The sequence below is a fragment of the Halichoerus grypus genome, chromosome 2 (genome assembly GCF_964656455.1).
Source record: "Halichoerus grypus chromosome 2, mHalGry1.hap1.1, whole genome shotgun sequence".
In the NCBI taxonomy this organism is placed as follows: domain Eukaryota; kingdom Metazoa; phylum Chordata; class Mammalia; order Carnivora; family Phocidae; genus Halichoerus; species Halichoerus grypus.
The window spans coordinates 65,184,529-65,202,949 of NC_135713.1; the positions used below are offsets into that span (position 1 = coordinate 65,184,529).

The 18,421-nt window shown below is 42.2% G+C and overlaps 1 protein-coding gene across 2 annotated transcripts in view; it reads left to right on the top strand.

The window, feature by feature from the left end:
• The window catches only part of REEP5 (receptor accessory protein 5), a 35,891-nt gene extending 17,470 nt beyond the window's left edge, over window positions 1–18,421 (top strand). Inside the window, exons 3-5 of one of the 2 annotated variants that reach the window (XM_036087360.2) lie at window positions 968–1,106; window positions 10,568–10,736; window positions 14,977–16,028. In XM_036087360.2, coding sequence (XP_035943253.1) covers window positions 968–1,106; window positions 10,568–10,736; window positions 14,977–14,981 — 313 coding nt within the window. In that variant the 3' untranslated portion in view covers window positions 14,982–16,028. The other variant, XM_036087359.2, reaches the window with a different exon arrangement.

An 18,421-nucleotide genomic window follows, 5' to 3' on the forward strand; every position in this document is an offset into this window, starting at 1 on the left:
CATTTTACCAAGTATTTTCAATAGTTAACCCATCTCATAGGCTAACAAGATTCATACTTCTGGTTTACTATTTTAGTTCAAATCAGTTATGATAAGTATCCAGACATATGTCAGGATAGGATAAAAAAATTATGGAGTTCAGGTTTAGAATGAAGAGATTCCCAGGCCTGGAAGAGATTTCTGTGATTCAGAAGTAAAAGATGATTTTAAATTTATTTCCATTCATTTGCAGAATGAAATTTGTTTAAGCAGTAGTTGATACTGAGAAAGTCGCATTATTAAGATGAGGGGAGGAGAGACCACAGCCCGAGGATCACATAATGACAGTCGGAACCAAATGGACACCATAGTGTTTGCTTTCACTTGTTTGTCATGAAGTACGTTATAGACTTCAGGCAGTATCTGAACTGTGTTCCTGAAATTCCTTTACAGAAGTTTCTGTTTACCCATAATATACCTCAGTTATTAAAAGCACATAGAACTAAGTTACCATGAGAGAATTCTTTTTTTTTTTTAAGATTTTATTTTTAAGTAATCTCTACACCCAACATGGGGCTCAGACTCACAACCCCAAGATCAAGAGTCGCACACTCCACCGACCGAGCCAGCCAGGCGCCCCACCATGAGAGAATTCTTGATGTATCTCTGGTGTCAGGACGCCACTTGGGGGTTCCCAGTCATTGGTGGTATCTCCTGGTGCCTGGGTTGAGGCACAGGCAGGGTGGAAATCCGGGGGAAAGCTAGTGCAGGTTTCTCTGGTGACCAGAAGATTGGTAACCAATGGCTTGTCTTATTATTCCCACACTGCTTCCTATCCTTATGTTGTATTCTTATCTCAGTGACATGGTGCATGCATTTGCCTGAGTTTCCTGCTTGGGGTTGGAGGGCGGGCTGTCAAAGTCTACTGTTGGAAAGTGTTTCATGGAGGTCTCCCTACATGATCTATGTGCTTTTTATTGCCTTTCAGAATCAAAGCCATAGAGAGTCCCAACAAAGAAGATGATACCCAGTGGCTGACCTACTGGGTAGTGTACGGTGTGTTCAGCATTGCTGAATTCTTCTCTGACCTCTTCCTGTCATGGGTCCCCTTCTACTACATGCTGAAGGTATGTTGGCTTTTCCTGAACTGCTCTGTTTCCTTCCATCTGTGGATTTGCTTTGTGCCCTACCACTAAAATGAACTCCATCTCAGGACCTCTATAGAGGCATAGGAACAAAGGCTTGAACGTTGAACATCTGTGGCTCTTCCTCCCCTTAGAAACAGGAACACTGAGTTCGGCACAGCTCACTTACTTTGTATACTGTCTTGGAAACAGCCAAAGCAAGTATGTATTCAAGGTGTGCTTGATAATAAAAGATGGAAATTCGGTGACGTAGCATAGGCATTGCCGGTGTTTGCCAAGACCCTGTCTTCAAGCGGAGCTGGCTGTGCTCGGCGCAGAAGCACTGCACATTTTGGCAGGTCACTGAGTATTCACACTGGTGTGCAGGAGTCATTATTTCTAGAAGAAAAAAGTACTCATTTCTTACATAGGTTTGGAGAAAGATGTGAAAGGGGCGCTCTGAGGAAGTCATTTTGAGAACATTGGCAGGTGCCTTGGTCAGGGAGCTGCCCTGCCACACCTTGTGTTTGGTAGAGAACCAAGCTTGGTAACCAGCATGTGAGGAAAAGGATTAGGAAGTTGAAACTCATTCCTACTGGGACCCGTATCGATTCTGAATGAGAAAGTTAACATCTAAGAGATAGGGTGTATGTAAAGTTTCATTGGAAACCTTAAATGCTCTCATCAAATCTTTTTCTTTGTCACTTTTACATTTTGTCCTGCTTCTATACCTCCAAGTTAGAAAACATTCTCCTGTACTTTTTTTCTAAAACGGAGGTTTGGGCATAGAAGTCCTGTCCTTGTTGAGGCGCTGAGGAAAATGAGTGGAACTCAGGAGCCAGGGTGGTTCCTCCCCGTCCACTCCTGCTCTGCCCCCTTGAGCTGTGCGGTACAGCTTATGAGCATCTCCTTCTAATGCTTCTCGGGGAGCAAAGGGTGCTCCCTTGGCCTGCGGGGCTGTTTAGTGGGAGAAGAGTGATGAACTGTGGTTCCTTTGCCGTCCGGGGCTTCCTACCCACAGCTTACTGGGACCAGCATGCATTGGCGTGTGGTTTTCCTCCATCCCAGGGCCTAACAGGGCAGCTGATACTCCCAGCGGAAAACGAGCTTACAGGCCAAAATAACAAGATATTTGGAAAGTACAACCATTTCAAAAGAAAGACAATGCAATCAATTACAAAATTCTGTCAGCCGTAGAAATATTAGAACTGACTAACCAAGACTTCTAAGATAGACTGCTAGCAGGAGAAGTATAGCAATATGAAATAGGAACCAGAAAACGCAGGAAAGAGCCAAGGAAAAATATGAGATATGAAAAAGAGTTGAAATAAAGAAGACACGGTATGGCATAAATAACAGAATGGAACAAACTTGAAAACTGGAAGGAAAGATTGCAAAAATATATATATACATATACATATATTTCCAAGTAATGTACAGATTCAGTGCATTCCCTATCAAAATACCAATAGCATTTTACATAGAACTAGAATAAATAATCCTAAAATTTGTATGGCATCACAAAAGACCCGGAATAGCCAAGGTAGTTTTGAAAAAGAAAAACAGAGCTGGAGGCTTCACAAGCCCAGATTCCAGAGCTACTACAAAAGTGTAGTAATCAAAACAATAGGGCACTGGCGCAAAAATAGACATACAGATCAAAGGAACAGAATAGAGTCCCCAGAAATAAACCCATGCTTATATGATTGATTAACCTATGACAAAGGAGGCGAGACTATAAAATGGAGAAAAGATAGTCTCTTCCATAAATGATTCTGGGAAAACTGGACAGCCACATCAAAAGAATGAAACTGGACCACTTTCTTACACCATATACAAAAATAAACTCAAAATGGGTTAAAGACCTAAATGTGAGACCTGAAACCATAAAACTCCTAAAAGAAAATAGAGGTAGTGTTTCTTTGACATTGAACTTAGCCACATATTTCTAGATATATCTCCTCAAGCAAGGGAAACAAAAGCAAAAAATAAACTATTAGGAGAGCGAGAAGCAGACTGCCCCCTAAGCAGGGAACCTGATGGGACTTGAACCCAGGACCCCGGAATCGTGACCTGAGCCGAAGGCAGATGCTTAACCGACTGAGCCACCCAGGTGCCCTATAATTTCTTAATTTTGAATGATATGACCATAGAATGCCTTGTAAGATGGCTGAAGAATTTTCCTTTCAAGATACATTTTTTTAAAATTCTGTGGTAAGATTTAAGATTTCAAAGACTGCTAGATTTTCTGTGTGTTTTTGTTATTCAAAGACATTCGGCATTTCTAGAGATATTTTTATGATCTTACTTGGATATCACATATTTTAAACTACAAACAATTTTGAAGTCCTTCATAAGATCCATCTAATGGTAGTGACATCACAGTGCAGTCTCTAAGGAAAGAAACTTGGCTTTTGCCTTGGGTCCACCTGCTTGCTGCAATGAACAGTATCCTGTCAGCAGAACCACTCACACCAGGAGCTGACCTCAGACTTCCAAAACATGAGCAAGCCTGACTCCAGCCGGCCTCTGGTCACCTCTGCTAATGGAGGTCACACAAGGTAAAGAGAGGATCCCAAATAAGAGATAACTACTAAATCATTTATATTTGGTTTTGAACTACATTACAAAAAAGGCTTTGCAGCAAAATCTTCTTCCCTAGTATTAAAATAAATGTGCATCCATTAGTAGTCATCAGTGAGAATGAGAGAATTTACTGCATGTTCCAAATAGATAATATACTTGAGATGATTAAAAATTGATTATCCTGTCAATCAAAACGCTTTCTTCCTACAGTAGTGAATATTCTGAGTGGCTTCAGAGAACAGACAGAAAAAGCCTCTGACTTGCAGAGTGGGTAGGAAAACATCCCCCCTTTTTTTAATTTAAAGATTTTATTTATTTATTTGAGAGAGAGCACACGAGCCAGAGGAGTGGGCAGAGGGAGAGGGAGAAGCAGACTCCCCACTGAGCAGGGAGCCTGATGTGGGGCTCGATCCCAGGACCCGGAGATCATGACCTGAGCTGAAGGCAGACACTTAACCAACTGAGCCACCCAGGCACCCTGAAAATATCCCCTTTTAAAGACTAGCACAGACCATATTCCATTGCTGCAATCACATGGTGATGTATAGAGTGAGAAAAGAGATCTAAGTAAGGACACGTCTAATATTTATCTTTTGCAGAATTGATATTGGTATTTTTTATAAAGCAGCCTAAGATTGGAGGTGCCTGGATGGCTCAGCCGGTTTAGCATCTGACTTCGGCTCAGGTCATGATCTCAGGGTTCTGAGATCGATCCTCCCATTGGGCTCCAAGCTCATCAGGGTCTGCTTATCCCTCTGCCCCTTCCCCTGCTCGTGCTCTCTCTCTCTCAGATAAATAAATAAAAATAAAATAAAATAATCTTTAAAACAGCCCAAGATTGGAGGAAAATAAGAGGAACCAGTGATTAGGCATCAAAGATTAGTTGGCAAGATAATATACAATCTATTTGGCTAGAAATAGTGGATTGTGAGCTTTGCTCTGAGGTCGGTCTTTAAGCAGGAGGTTTTTAAAAATAAATGTAAAAGCCTTTTTTTCCCCCTCTGATAATGAAGGTAGTCTATGTTCATTTCTTTATTCAGAAGATATTTATTTAGAACCTCTATGTGCTAGAATCTGTTCTAGGTCAGAAGGATATTTTGGTGAACAAAATAAGTCCCTGCTGTCTTACTGTTTACATTCATTTGTGTGTGTATGTGTGCGTGTGTGTGTGTGCGCGTGCATGTGCATGTGTGTGTGTTGGGGCATGTTTTATATAGGGAGGAAAAGTCCTACCATCATTAACATCTTAGTCTTTCTAAATTTTTTTAATGTGGGAACATATCAGTCCACATGCAAAGACACACAGAACCAAGTATATATTATTGTTTTAACCATGTATGTATGGTTGAGACCACATATTATACACAATTCTATATTTCACTTTTTTAATTAACTTAATACTAGGAGTATTTTCTCATGTTATTCAATATTCTGACAAATGGTCTAATCCATCATAGGTGGTAATGTACTAATTTCCCAATTGATGGACATTTAGGATATTTATCTTGCAGTTTTAACAAATGCTGCAGTGAATAGCTTTGCGCCTCCTCTTTATGCTCATTTAGATCATTTTCTTAAATGAGGTTGAATAAACTCCAGCCAGTTTAAGTCCTAACCCAACTGTCCCAACAGTCACCTCTACTGCTTCACCCATGATGGACAGCAGAACATTTCTCTTAACTTTGTTTTTTTTTTTTTTAAAGATTTTATTTATTTATTTGAGAGAGCGAGAGAGAGCACATGAGAGGGGGGAGGGTCAGAGGGAGAAGCAGACTCCCTGCTGAGCAGGGAGCCCGATGCGGGACTCGATCCGGAGACTCCAGGATCATGACCTGAGCCGAAGGCAGTCGCTTAACCAACTGAGCCACCCAGGCGCCCATCTCTTAACTTTGTGGAAGGCAAAAAGAACAGGGAAATCTTCCCTTCCACTTGTTTTTTTTAACTTTTATTGATGCATGCTGAGCAGCCTGCTTTAACTTTAGCCTGTCACTATTCCTGGGGTTCCATTGTGAAAGCTTCCTATGGCTTTTGTTTCTGATCGGGTGATGGTAGCGTATCAGCAGGTCAGTGCTGAGTGTGGGGGTTTTTTGTTTTTTGACATTAACTCAGTTCTGCCCAGGCTGGTCCCAAACTGTATATAAAACATATCCCTACCTTGGAAATACCTCTTCCAGGAGAAAACTGGACGGTGACAGCATTAGAACCACAGACAGAATTATCTGGCCTGCTGTAATCTGTAATTTAAGGAGTTAGTATGTTAGTGCTCATCGTGCCAAGAATCAGTTAAAATAGCACAGGCTCTTTGTCTGAACTGCAGGTAAGGGTGGGCTTGTGTTTGCTCATGGGAGCATCGTCAGTTGGCACTTTGAGGGCAGCTTGATTAAAAGGATGGTGGGGGGAGCGGTGCCTGGGTGGCTCAAGTCAGCTAAGCGTCTGACTCTTGATTTCAGCTCAGGTCATGATCTCAGGGTCATGGGATCGAGAGCCGCGTCAAGCTCCGCGCTCAGTAGGGAGTCTGCTTGTCCCTCTCCCTCTGCTCCTCTCTCTGTCTCTCTCAAATAAATAGATAAACAAAACATAAATAAATTAGTAAAATCTTTAAAAATAATAATAGAAGGATGGTTGCATATGTGTAGTTCAGGGTACTCCTGGGCTCTAGAACAGTTATGTAGATTAAGAAAAGGGAGTTATAAAAGCTGGTGGCTGAATATCACCGTGAGAGTTGAACAGTAATTTATTTTTTAATACAAGAAAGCTATTTCATTTGAAAACTGGGAAATGCTAACGATGTAGATAGAGAGCAGTAATTATTTTACTGTCCCAAGACAGTAGCTAGAGGATACTGGGAAGAAATGAGCAGACCAGAGTGTAGCCTAATCACATTGGAGAGGTACAAAAATGTAGACACTTAGCTCTGGTTCTGTCTGGTAGTCTTGCCTTCATTCATCCAGAAAAGATGAATGAATTAGCTTTTCTGGATTGCTGAGGGGTTGATGTCTACATGGGCAGATAATACTTCAGAGATTTTCAACAACAGTGAGGACTGTAGGACTTGGTAATACTACTGCTATCTGGTGTACTTTCTTCAAGGACATTAATTTATGACTTGCCTAAAATTCTATGGAAGAGAAAACTGACTCTTAGGGAGGTTGTTTATGACTTTACCTCAAGTCATAAAATAAAGTAGATACCAACTGATGCCTAATCCAGTGAGTCATTTCCACTTCACCTTGATGCTCATGCTTGTAATACGGGCATCTATCTCTACATCAGTAATCCATTCCTGAAAATTAGATATTTTACATAGGAATACCAGGCAGGAGACTATTTCCTACACTTTTAAATGGTAAAAATTAAGATGTATAAATCTAAAACTCCATACCGGTTTCCCAAATATTAGTAAAACTCAGCAAAATACCCCTATATAAGTAACAAATATGCACCACTTCTAGCTCTCCAGTTAACAGAGTTGGTAAGAAATTATTGCTTCGTATGCAGTCGTACATGGCCCATCTCCTTGAATACTCTGCATACTCTTTAAAATGTCCACATGGAATTCTAATTCAATGTCAGGGATGTAGTTTTTCCTTTTTCCTGCACATCATTTTGTTTAAACTGTTGTATTGAGTTTGGGGTGTGTATGTATTAGCGTTACCTATATAAGCAGCCAATGGAAAACATTGTGTGTTTGGATATTAAGAACCAGAAATCTTGGGGCGCCTGGGTGGCTCAGTTGGTTAAGCATCCGACGTGGTTTCGGCTCAGGTCAGGATTTTGGGCTTGTGAGATTGAGCCCCCCCTCCCTCATGGGCCTCCGAGCTCAGCAGAGAGAGTCTGCTTGGGATTCTCTTCCTCAGTCTTTGCCTCTGCTCCTCCCCTGTGTACACACATTCTCTCTCTCAAATAAATAAATCTTTTAAAAAGTAAATAAATAAATAATAACCAGAAGTCTTCCAGAGGCAAACGTTAATGAGAGAGATGGTCTGCAGGGTCTGCCGGTAATTAACCTGGCTCTAAGCAGAGGCAGTGGAAGCGAAAGCCAGTGAAAGATGCAGTCGCTCCATTCTGCATTTTGGGTTACTACGAGTGTGTAGTTAAGAAAATCAAGGTTTCTCTGGCAACATCTTCTTATAATTCAGTAGGATAGCCGGCCAAGCCCAGCAGGTGCTAGCGCAGAGTTGCTGGGAAAACTAACAGGAAACATGGACCGGCCCGCACAAACTGTGAGGTGCTGAGGGTATTTCAGGGAATTGGCTCCATTTAAGGGCTTGGACCCGTAGCAGAAGGTGTCACTCTGCCATTATGTATGTGAGAGGGCTCGGCGGAGCTTGGGTTGGTTGCAACAGATGTGTGTAGTGAGACTAGGAGGTGGCTCGTCTGAATGTTTGCTCTTGCCCTTCCTACTGCCATGCTTTCCCTTCACTGCTTTTCTCACTCTGAGCATTCTGTTTTCCTGCTGTTACGCTCAATAAATGAGCTGTGGATATTATAAAGTCTGTACAGACTTAAGCAATTAAGTAACTCACACAAGGTTTGCCTCACTAGTAAGTGGCAGAACCAGGGTTAGAACCCAGTTTCTCTGAGCTTATTCTTTTAATCTCTATATCTGTAGTATATAATTGTCTTAAAATCAATTTTGTTGGACGCCTGGGTGGCTCAGTCGGTTAAGGATCTGCCTTCGGTTCAGGTCATGATCCCAGGGTCCTGGGATCGAGTCTGCATCGGGCTCCCTGCTCAGCGGGGAGCCTGCTTCTCCTTCTCTCTCTGCCTGCCACTCTGCCTACTTGTGCTCTCTCTGTTAAATAAATTAAAAAATCAATTTGTTGGGTGGAGAGATCTGTATATTTTTAGATCAAGATTTTTAATTTTGTGTTCCTTGTTCTTATTAGTTTCTGGTTTGTTTCAGATATCAATTTCTGGTGGAAGTGTTAAAAATTATGATTGTGGATTTTCTCCATTTATATAATTCTGACTTTTTAATTTACATAATTCAAAGCTATATTTGGAAGCTATCTATAATTAATTATAAAATTATAAAAACAAAAATTATATAGATAATTCTGTAATTGCACATATATATACAAAGCTATATATAATTTATATTTTCAAAGATATGTAGGTTTGTGTGAATCTTCTTGGCAAATTGTTTTTCTTCTTTAACACGGTTTACTTATTTTGCCTTAAATAATGTTTATGTACTGTTAATATTACTAAATGAGCTGTTTTGAGAATTGGTATTTGTCTGAAACATCTCCTTACACTCTTTTATTTTCAGTGTTCCTAGTTGGCTTTGGCTTAGGTGTGTTTCTTATAAGAAGCATATAGCTATACTGTAATTTGTTTTTAACCCAGTCTGATGAGCCCCTGTCTTTTGAAAGCTTGCCCCCTGATCTCCTGTGTCTGTAACAAATTCTAATTTATGAATACTACTTTTCCAGAGTTCTGTAGTTCAGATAATCTAGAGAGAGTCATCTGTTGAGAACATGTTTTGTATTCTGAGTGTGGTAGAAGCCCAAAATGCAAAACAAACTCCTCAGAGCCAACATGGTGCTGATGGAGTGAGCTTTAGGGCACAAATGTGTGCATTTTAAGCTCAAGCTCTCCGTTATTAGTATTAGCCCCTTAACAGCTTTTTATCTCTAGAGCAAACTTAAAAGACTATCTTAGAAAAGCATTGTAGCTTCTTGATTACTTGAATATATTCTTTGGATTGGAATAACAGAGACTAAGGGTGTAGAGTTTAATTTATAGCATAAGAAGTAGGAGATTTTTTTCTTTAAGAAGCTGTAAAATGCACAGAGTGGGAATCTCGAGAAGTGACTTCTATTTTTTGGCTGTGTGGAAGACAAGAGTTAGAATCTTTTAAACTGAGAGAACCCAGTAGGTTGTTTGTTTAACTTTCTAGGGAAATGAGCATGTTTCCGTGCAGATCCCCCTTCTTGCTCAGTATCTTAGATAAGAATAAACTCCTGGGACAACTTAAAGTGCTGAGTTGTTGTCATTTGAAAAAACAGTAAAACTTTTTTGGACATATAGTGTGACAGTTCTTGTTTTTTAAATTTTTAGGGCATAATTCTTGTCCATTTTTCATTCTGATGGCAAAGTAGAGTTAGGAATGATATTATTTTATTTTATTCCAATGGCAAAAGAAAGAGTTAGGAATAATATCTTCATTCAAAGGGGAAGATGATGAAGAGCTGACTGTAAAGATTCCTGGAAGGCAAAAACTACCAAAAACTGAGATTCTGCTAAGGAAAGAATTCAAAACATGGCCAGGGTATTTTGTCCATAACGGATGAAAAAATGGGACAGACCTACTGGGGTAAGCCAGTGAGAACGAGGCTTATCCAGACAGCTTTCTTTACACATGCAGGTAAATGCTATGTTTCTTCAGTTGATTTTTAAGAGCTATGATTAATAAAACTTCTTGCAGCTATAAACTAAAAAGTAATTCAAGTTAGGAAAGAAGTTAAGCTGTTGGACTTGGTGTGTTTTGCCTTTCTTTTCTCAGTCTCAGCTTTTCCTTACTAGGTCATCTGTCGGGTGTTTTTCCCATCTAAGAAAAGTGCACTTGTAGCCTACAGAAAATACTGGAAATGCCGTTGGAGAACATGGCCGAGGCAGTGCCATCCCAGAGCAGTGGTGGCAGTGTGTGTTGTCAGGATGCCGGCTGCCTGTGCCGTTTCCGTGGTTACCATGCGGCCTGTGTTGTCAGGATGCCTGCTGCCTGTGCCGTTTCCGTGGTTACCACGCGGCCTGTGTTGTCAGGATGCCTGCTGCCTGTCCCGTTACCATGGTCACCATGCGGCCTGTGTTGTCAGGATGCCTGCTGCCTGTGCCGTTACCATGGTCACCATGCAGGCTCTCTTTCTGTGCAGTGCGGCTTCCTGTTGTGGTGCATGGCCCCCAGCCCTTCTAACGGGGCCGAACTGCTGTACAAGCGCATCATCCAACCTGTCTTCCTGAAGCATGAGTCCCAGGTGGACACTATGGTGAATGACTTGAAGGACAAAGCCAAAGAGACTGTAGATACCATCACTAAAGAAGGTAAGACTCGGGGGAAGCTGCGTTCAGCAGGTGGGAGGAGTTGGGGGGTCCTGGGCCCAAATAACAAGCTGCTTCTCCTCCTCTCCTGTTAGCTTTCCTCAGCTAAATGCCAAGGCCGCTCTGCAATCTCTTGACCAACACTTTGCATGTTGCCCTTTACTTTTCCCCAGATTCTTCCACCATGCTACATTTAAGGCACTATTTGGTCAGCATATTAGGAAAAATGACTTTCCTGTGCTGGGCAGAGATTTTAGAGAATCATCTGTATTTATATACAAGTATAATCTCTTTAATACATTTCAGGTTGAACTGTTTAATATGCTTCTGTTATAGGTCAAGAGCATGCCCTTTCCATTCCCCTGATTCATTTATTCAGCATTTATGTATTGAGGTGCTTAATATGTGCCAAGCATGTTCACAGCACTGAGGATGAGCCAGTGAACCAAACAGACCATACCGCTTGAACTCATGAAGCTTACACTCTTATTGGGAGATATAGTAAAATTTTAAAGTTATATGATATAGTTAGCAGAGGATATAGAGAAAAATAAAGCAGATAGGTAGATAGGGAGTTCCGGGGGCTGAAGGGAAGTTACTAATTTTAAACAGAATGATTTAGGGAATCCTCACCAAGAAGGCCGTACTGGATGAGACTTGAAAGAAATCATGGGGAAGGATGCTCCAGCTAGAGAAAACTGCATGCGGGAGCAGTACGGTTAGAAGGGAGTGAACCAGGCAAGAGAAGAAGGAGATAACGTCAGAGAGGTTGGGGAGCGGAGGCTGGAAGAAGACAGATCATGGAAGGCCTTATAGGCTTGTGTAGAGGCTTTGGCTTTAACTCTGTGAGATGGGGTGCTGTTGGAGAACTTTGAGCCGAGGAGCAACATGATCCATCCTGTGCTTTAACAGGATCACTCTGGCCCCTGTATTAAGAATAGACTGAAGGGGGACAGGGAGGAAATCAGGAGACCAGTCATAAGGTGCTTGCAGTGATCTGGCTGGAGAGGACCACCTGGCTTGGGTCGTAGGTGTAGCAGTAGGAGGCAGGAAGTCATTGGAGTCTTGATATATTCTGAAGGTAGAACCGAGAGGATTTGCTTAGGGATCAGGCGTGGAGTAGGAGAGACGAGTCATGCACGAAGCCAAGCTTTTCAGCCAGAGGAGATGGAAGGATAGAATTGCTGTTGAGCTGGGGGACCCTAGACGTAACAGGCTTAGAGGGGAAAACAAGGAATTCAGTTCTGGATACGAAACCAGATGAGATCACAAAGGGAGTGAATATAGTTAGAAAAGATGAGGTCCAAGACTGAGCCAGGGGGTCTCGCAGATGGGGGAGATGAGGAGCAACGGACAAGGCCGACTAAGGAGTGGCCAGTTGTGGTAGCAAGAAAGCCATGTGACTGGTGTCTTCGGGGCCAAGTGAAGAAAGTGTTTCAAAGGGGGGGGTGGGGAGTGGTCCATAGTGTCACATGCTGCAGACAGGTCAAGTGAAGTAACGACGGAAAACTGGCCATCACACTTGGCAGTGAGGAAGGCACTAGTGCTCTTGACTAAACAGCTTGTGGAGTGGTGGGACTGAAATCCTGATCGGAAGGATGTGAGAGATGGGAGGCAATGCTGAGAGAAGATAGGTAAGGCTTTTGGGAAATTTCCTGAAAAAGGAGAAGAATGGGGCTGCAACTGGGAGGAGGAGCTGGGGTCCTGAGGGTGTATTTTTCTTCTTCTTCTTCGTAAAGTAGAAGGAACAACATATGTTTGAAAATTGGGGGAATGATCCAGTAGAGAGCAAAAAACTGATATGAATGAGGGGAGAACTACTGGAGCTCTGTCCTTGATTAGACCAGAGGAGCTAGGATCTAGAGTCCAAACAGGATTGGTCACAGGGGCACAAGAGTTTATGGTTTATTTTTTTAGATAAATTTTAGTTAGTTAACATAGTTAACATACAGTGCAGTATTGGTTTCTGGGTAGTATTCAGTGATTCATCGCTTACATACAACACCCAGTGCTCGTCACAACAAACACCCACCCCCACCCACCTTCCTCCAGCAACCCTCAGTTTGTTCTCTGTCCTTAAGAATCTCTTATGGTTTGTTTCCCTCTCTCCCTTTTTTCCTTTCCCCCTTCCCATATGTTCATCTGTTTTCTTTCTTAAATTCCACATATGAGTGAGATCATATGGTGTTTGTCTTTCTCTGACTTATTTCACTTAGCATAATACATTCCAGCTCCATCCATGTGATTGCAAATGGCAAGATTGCATTCTTTTTGATAGCTGAGTAATATTCCATTGTGTATATACACACACACATCTTCGTCCATTCATCTGTTGATGGACATTTGGGCTCTCTCCACAGTTTGGCTGTTGTGGACAGTGCTGCTGTAAACATCGGGGTGCACGTACCCCTTCAAATCTGTGTTTTTGGATCCTAGTAGTGCAATTGCTGGATCACTCTATTGTTAACTTTTTGAGGAACCTCCATACGGCTCTCCAGATGGCTGCACTAGTTTGCCTTCCCAGGGGCACAAGGGTTCCTAACACGAGTAGAGATGCTGGTAGGTGAGTTTATGTGATGGTGGGAGCTTACAGAAGTCACTCCCTGATGGCTCCACATTTCTCAGTAAAGTAGCAAGAAAGGTCAGCGGAGAGAGGATGGGGAAGGAGGGGACAGAAAGAGGAGATGGTATGAAATCATGGCCTAGGACTGGGGTCAGGTAACAGCTGTTCGTTTCTGTGGGCCCCCAGCTCTGTCTTGCAGCCACTCACCCCTGCCACGGGAGTGTGAAAGCTGCCAGAGACACGTCACGCGTGAGCAGACCGGCCGGGGCGGTGGGAGAGGGGCCAGGCCGGGCCGGGTCACATGGCTGCCAGGAGTATGAGCGGCTCACTGTGGATTTGTGTTCAGGAACTTAGAAGTGAGGCCGGTTCATCTAGGTGTTCCCTCAGCCCCATTCAGCGGCACAGGCGTGGCTGCAGAGCGCGCGGAGCGCCGTGTCGAGAGCTGGGAAGTGAGAGTGGGACTAGGGAGTGGGTAGTGGCTGACAGCTGGACTTAAACAGGCCGGCGAGGGGAGGGAGTGAGGAACAGTGGAGGAGAGGTGGTAGGATCAGTGCGCTATAAAAGCAGGTGGTGGGGGAGAACTCTGAATCAGGATACTGGAGGGCGTGAGCTGCAAAGGTAGGAGGTGGTGGTGGACAGTGGGATGCTTGACACTGACATTGAAGAGGGACTGTGGTTCCTGGTAGTGAGAAGGATCATGGAAGGAGTGGCTGGGGTAGGTAGAGAGGCTGGGGTCCCTAGGATGGAATGTAAAGGTTATTGGAGGGGGGAGCCGAGAGGCCAGGATATTGGAAGAATACAGAAATCACCAATAATTAAAATAGGAGTGTGAGAGAGTGATACTAACTTTGGAGCTAAAATCTTCAAGAAATGAGGTGGCATAGCCCAAGGGTCAGAGGTGACTGGGGAAGAAAGGCTGGTGGCAGATACGATCTGATGGCATGAGATTCTGAACATGGTGATGAAGAACAGGGACTGCTTACCAAATCCTCCAGAACCACTTGTACCAGGGTCAAGGAAGAAAGAAAAAAAAAAACAGCCACTACCACGGGTGGGGTAACTGGGTTATGGGCATTATTAGGAGGACACTTGATGAAATGAGCACTGGGTGTTGTAGGCAACTGATCAATCTCTAAATTCTACCTCTGAAACGAGCAATACACTGTATGTTAATTTAAATTGTATTAAAAAACAACAACAACAACAAACCAGCTGCCACTTGAGAAAAGCAGTGTCCTCAGGGGACAGCCAGATTTCTGTAAAAGTAAGAAGGTAAAAGAAACATTCAGAGAGATGGATAGTGATAGAGGGGATTTTGCTGATGATTCATTGGGTCTTAAGTTCCAGAGGGCACCGGGAGGGTTTTAGAAGTTGGAGAAAAGTGGCAAGGAACATAGAATTACTGTTTTGAGAGCTCTATAGTAATTAGAAAGTGAGAGATGAGAATTGACCTGACCATGGGGCAAGTGAGATCCCCAGCACAGCTCTCCAGCCCCACAGCTATGTTCTCGCTGTTCTCCCTCACACACCTTGCGCTCCACTGGACTCCTGGGCGCACCGCTCTGGTCTACTTGCATTCAGTTTCCTACAATTTTAAGTGTTTTCTGACCTGTAGCCTTCATGTCCTCCCACTTGGGGATTGCCAGTTTCAAGAGATTTCCTTTCTGTTCCTCCCCTCAGCCTAACCAGCAACCTCCGGTGACGTCACTTCTGTCTAGTTCACTCACATTTCTTAGTCCCTTGGTTCTCTTCCATCTCAATACTCTAAAATCCAGTTTTACTTTGATAGGATCCATTCCTAAACAGGAGTGTAAGAATGAAAATAAATTAGGACGGACTTACATGGTGACACATTCTAGACTTTTCTCAGAACTTCTGGATTCTCCAGGAAGTAAATTTTTACAATGGGCTAGTTAAGAAAGAGGCTGCAATTTCTTAACTCTGTTCAGCGACTTTAATTAAGTGGAGTGAGAACAGCCCTCAGGCAGTTGGTGAACAAGGTAGGACTGGCATCGCTGGACTTCAGGCCTGTCAAAGACAGGTGCCATTTATGGATTCTCCAGGACACCCTGGAGGCTTCCAGAACACCCCCGCCCCCCATCATACACACCACACTAGTTCTTACAGCTCGTTCCAAGTCACATGGTAATTAGGAAGAGGAAGGTTTAGTCTCCCACAGATGTAAGAATATTTTCTTGATGAATGTAGCATCTGGCCACCAACTTACAGCAAGCTCTTGCCATCATAGGGGGAAATGGCGGCACAGTGAAGAGAATATAAATGGGTATAAATAGTCCGTCATTTCTGGGTTGTGGGAATGAGGACTTTCTCTGATTTTTTGGCACCCTGCGATAGACGACCTAGTTGTCATCAGATGAGACATAGTCAGATCATACAGGTGAGCACCCAGACGCAAACGAGAATTTCTTGATTGTACAGAGAGACACTGGACGTGTCAGGAATCTCTGCCTCTTGTGCCCCTGGGGGGGGGGGGCAGATGGCTTAGATGACACTGCTACTGTAAGGGGGCTAGGCCAGCTGACCGTGAAGAACTTTGCCGGAGTACTCCGGATTTGGGCTCGAAGAGGTCTCTCCATCTGCTGGAAGCTCTTCGCCCGGCCGCAGCCCTCCGCGCTCGCGTCTGAACAGGAGCCATCCAAGTTGCCGTCTAGTCACTGCGGTAGGCACAGACCCTGTACTGCGAGCTGCCTTGACACAGTTTTCTTCCCTCCTCACAGCCAAGAAAGCAGCAGTGAATTTACTTGGTGAAGAAAAGAAGAGCACCTAAACCACTGACTGGATGAAACCTTTCTGCCCTCACTGTACCTTCCTATTAGCGCTTGGTGTTATATTAGGGACTGTGGTATAATCATTTTAATAATGTTGCCTTGGAAACATTTTTGATATATTAAAAAGGAATTTTTTTTTTTTTTTTTTGCTTACTTTTATTGTCTATATACACAGGGAGCACTTAAATTTAATGCAATGGGCAGTGTCCAAATTTTTGGAAAATATATTTTGCCTCTGGGTGGGAAATGTTACCATCCTGCAGGAAATGCAAACTTAAAATTATATATCCCATAGGCTTTGTACTTCAGCAGGCTCTCTCTGCATGCATTTTCTCTGTACTTACATTTTAAGATAATCTTTAAGGTTCTACTTCATGTAATGTACAATTTTGTATTAAATATTTTTAATGTATTTGTGCATACATATATGTAGGGAAATGTTACTGTCTGTGACATGTATAATGCTCATAGGGAGCACCTGCCAAAAGCTAAAGGTTTCATTGTGCTGGTGTGATCTGTTAAATGAGGCTTCAGAAAATTAATGCTGACATTTCCATGAATAGTTAAGTGATCAGTGAGGTTGAATGGGCTGGCCTGGTTGTTCTAACACTGCAGCAGCTGAATACCAGAATAGCTCTGTAAAGCAGTCACTTTAGTGATAAATGGGGAAAGGTACCCACACACCAGTAATACACAGCTCCCAAATCCCTGTAGAACCAGTAATATTGTCTTGTGGCCTTTTAAAAAATTGTTTATAAGCTTTAGATTTGTCTGTTTTTAAGATGCTATAATGGAAACCATCCCTGGTTTCTCCTTCAGAGCTGAGTAACATGTTGGTTTAGTCTTGTTTTTTTACCTAGTCTTTTTTTTTTTTAACCAGTTTAAGGAATCTCTAGACTTGCCCACCTTTGATTACATGTATGTTCTCGTTTGTATCATTAGCAGTTACATGCTAATGATGACACCAGGCTCTAAGAGCAATTCTGGGAGAATGAAGGATGATATAACCTATTATCTAGTTGGCAGTGAAAGCAAACTGCCTTCACCTTCTTTCTCTGGTGTTTAAGGTCAAATGCAAGAGGCCTCCCCAGTTTACAAGTCAGAATCATTTGTGGTCCATTTAAATGCCTTCATCTTTATATTTCATTTTGATAAACTGCAGATAACTACATAGTTTAAGTACAGAACAAAAAGTTAAAATTAAGGTTCCCAGCTTGATTAGCCTGCTTATAGGAAGCTCGACAGCTCGTCTGAACGAGAAAACCCGAGCTTCACACCAACCATACTGCTAGGATCCTTCCGAATTAGATTACACTGACTAAAACAAAACTGAGTGTAACAAAATGAAAACAAGTTTAAATATCCAGCCTGTAAAATACCTTTTAAGGGAAAAAGAGAGGATTAGTGTCTTTTGGATAACAGTTAAGACCATAATGAAATCTCATGATGTAAAAAATATCAAAGATATCCAGAATTAGGGACACTATCACCTAAATATTATAATATAGATTAGGGTATTTATTTTTTTCCTGGTGAAACCATGGTAATCATAAGGCATCTTATTAAAATTCAAGAAAAAAACTTTTAGAAAACAAGCAATTAATGGTTATTGGGAGAAAATCAAGCCTTAGATTAAAAAAAAAAAGTACCTCTAGGAGTATTTAAATCCGTTTCCCCATAGTAAATTACACTTTTCTTGGTGGCAGAAGAATGAAAATCAGCAACTTCTATCATACGGAATATATAAAATCAGATTGTTAGTATACAGAATATATAACTTTCAGTATACAAAATATCAGGCAAGATGGGGAAACATAAATGCTACTATTGCTCATAACTACTTGCAGGCTGATATCAGTTTAAAAACTACTATAGAAAGAAAATATATTCTGAATGCAACTTTTTTTGTCCTTTTAGCTTTTTCCTGTAGTGCATTCTGTAAGAAATGTAAGTTACTATTTTTGGCAGTCAAGGTGTCCATGTTAATGACAGGAGAAGTTAATGAGTTGAGCAGTTCTGTCTCCGTTTAGATTTCCCAAAGAACACATTGCCATGGCTAGAGGATTTGGAAAACTAATTGAGCCAGTGTCTAGCCAGAAGACAAGCATTTATTTGTATATGAGTGGTGATTTAGGGGTAAGTAAAGTCAAAGAATCTCCACAATTCTCCCCTTACTTGAAAGCTTTCAGACCAACAGTTACCGCTACTCTGGGGAGAGGCTTCTATCCACAGCCTGAAGAGAATGAGCATAGCTCTTAAATAGGTTACCGCCCATCCTGAAGATGTGATATATTACATGGAAATGGATGTAAATAAAATTCTGTTATCCCATTAAA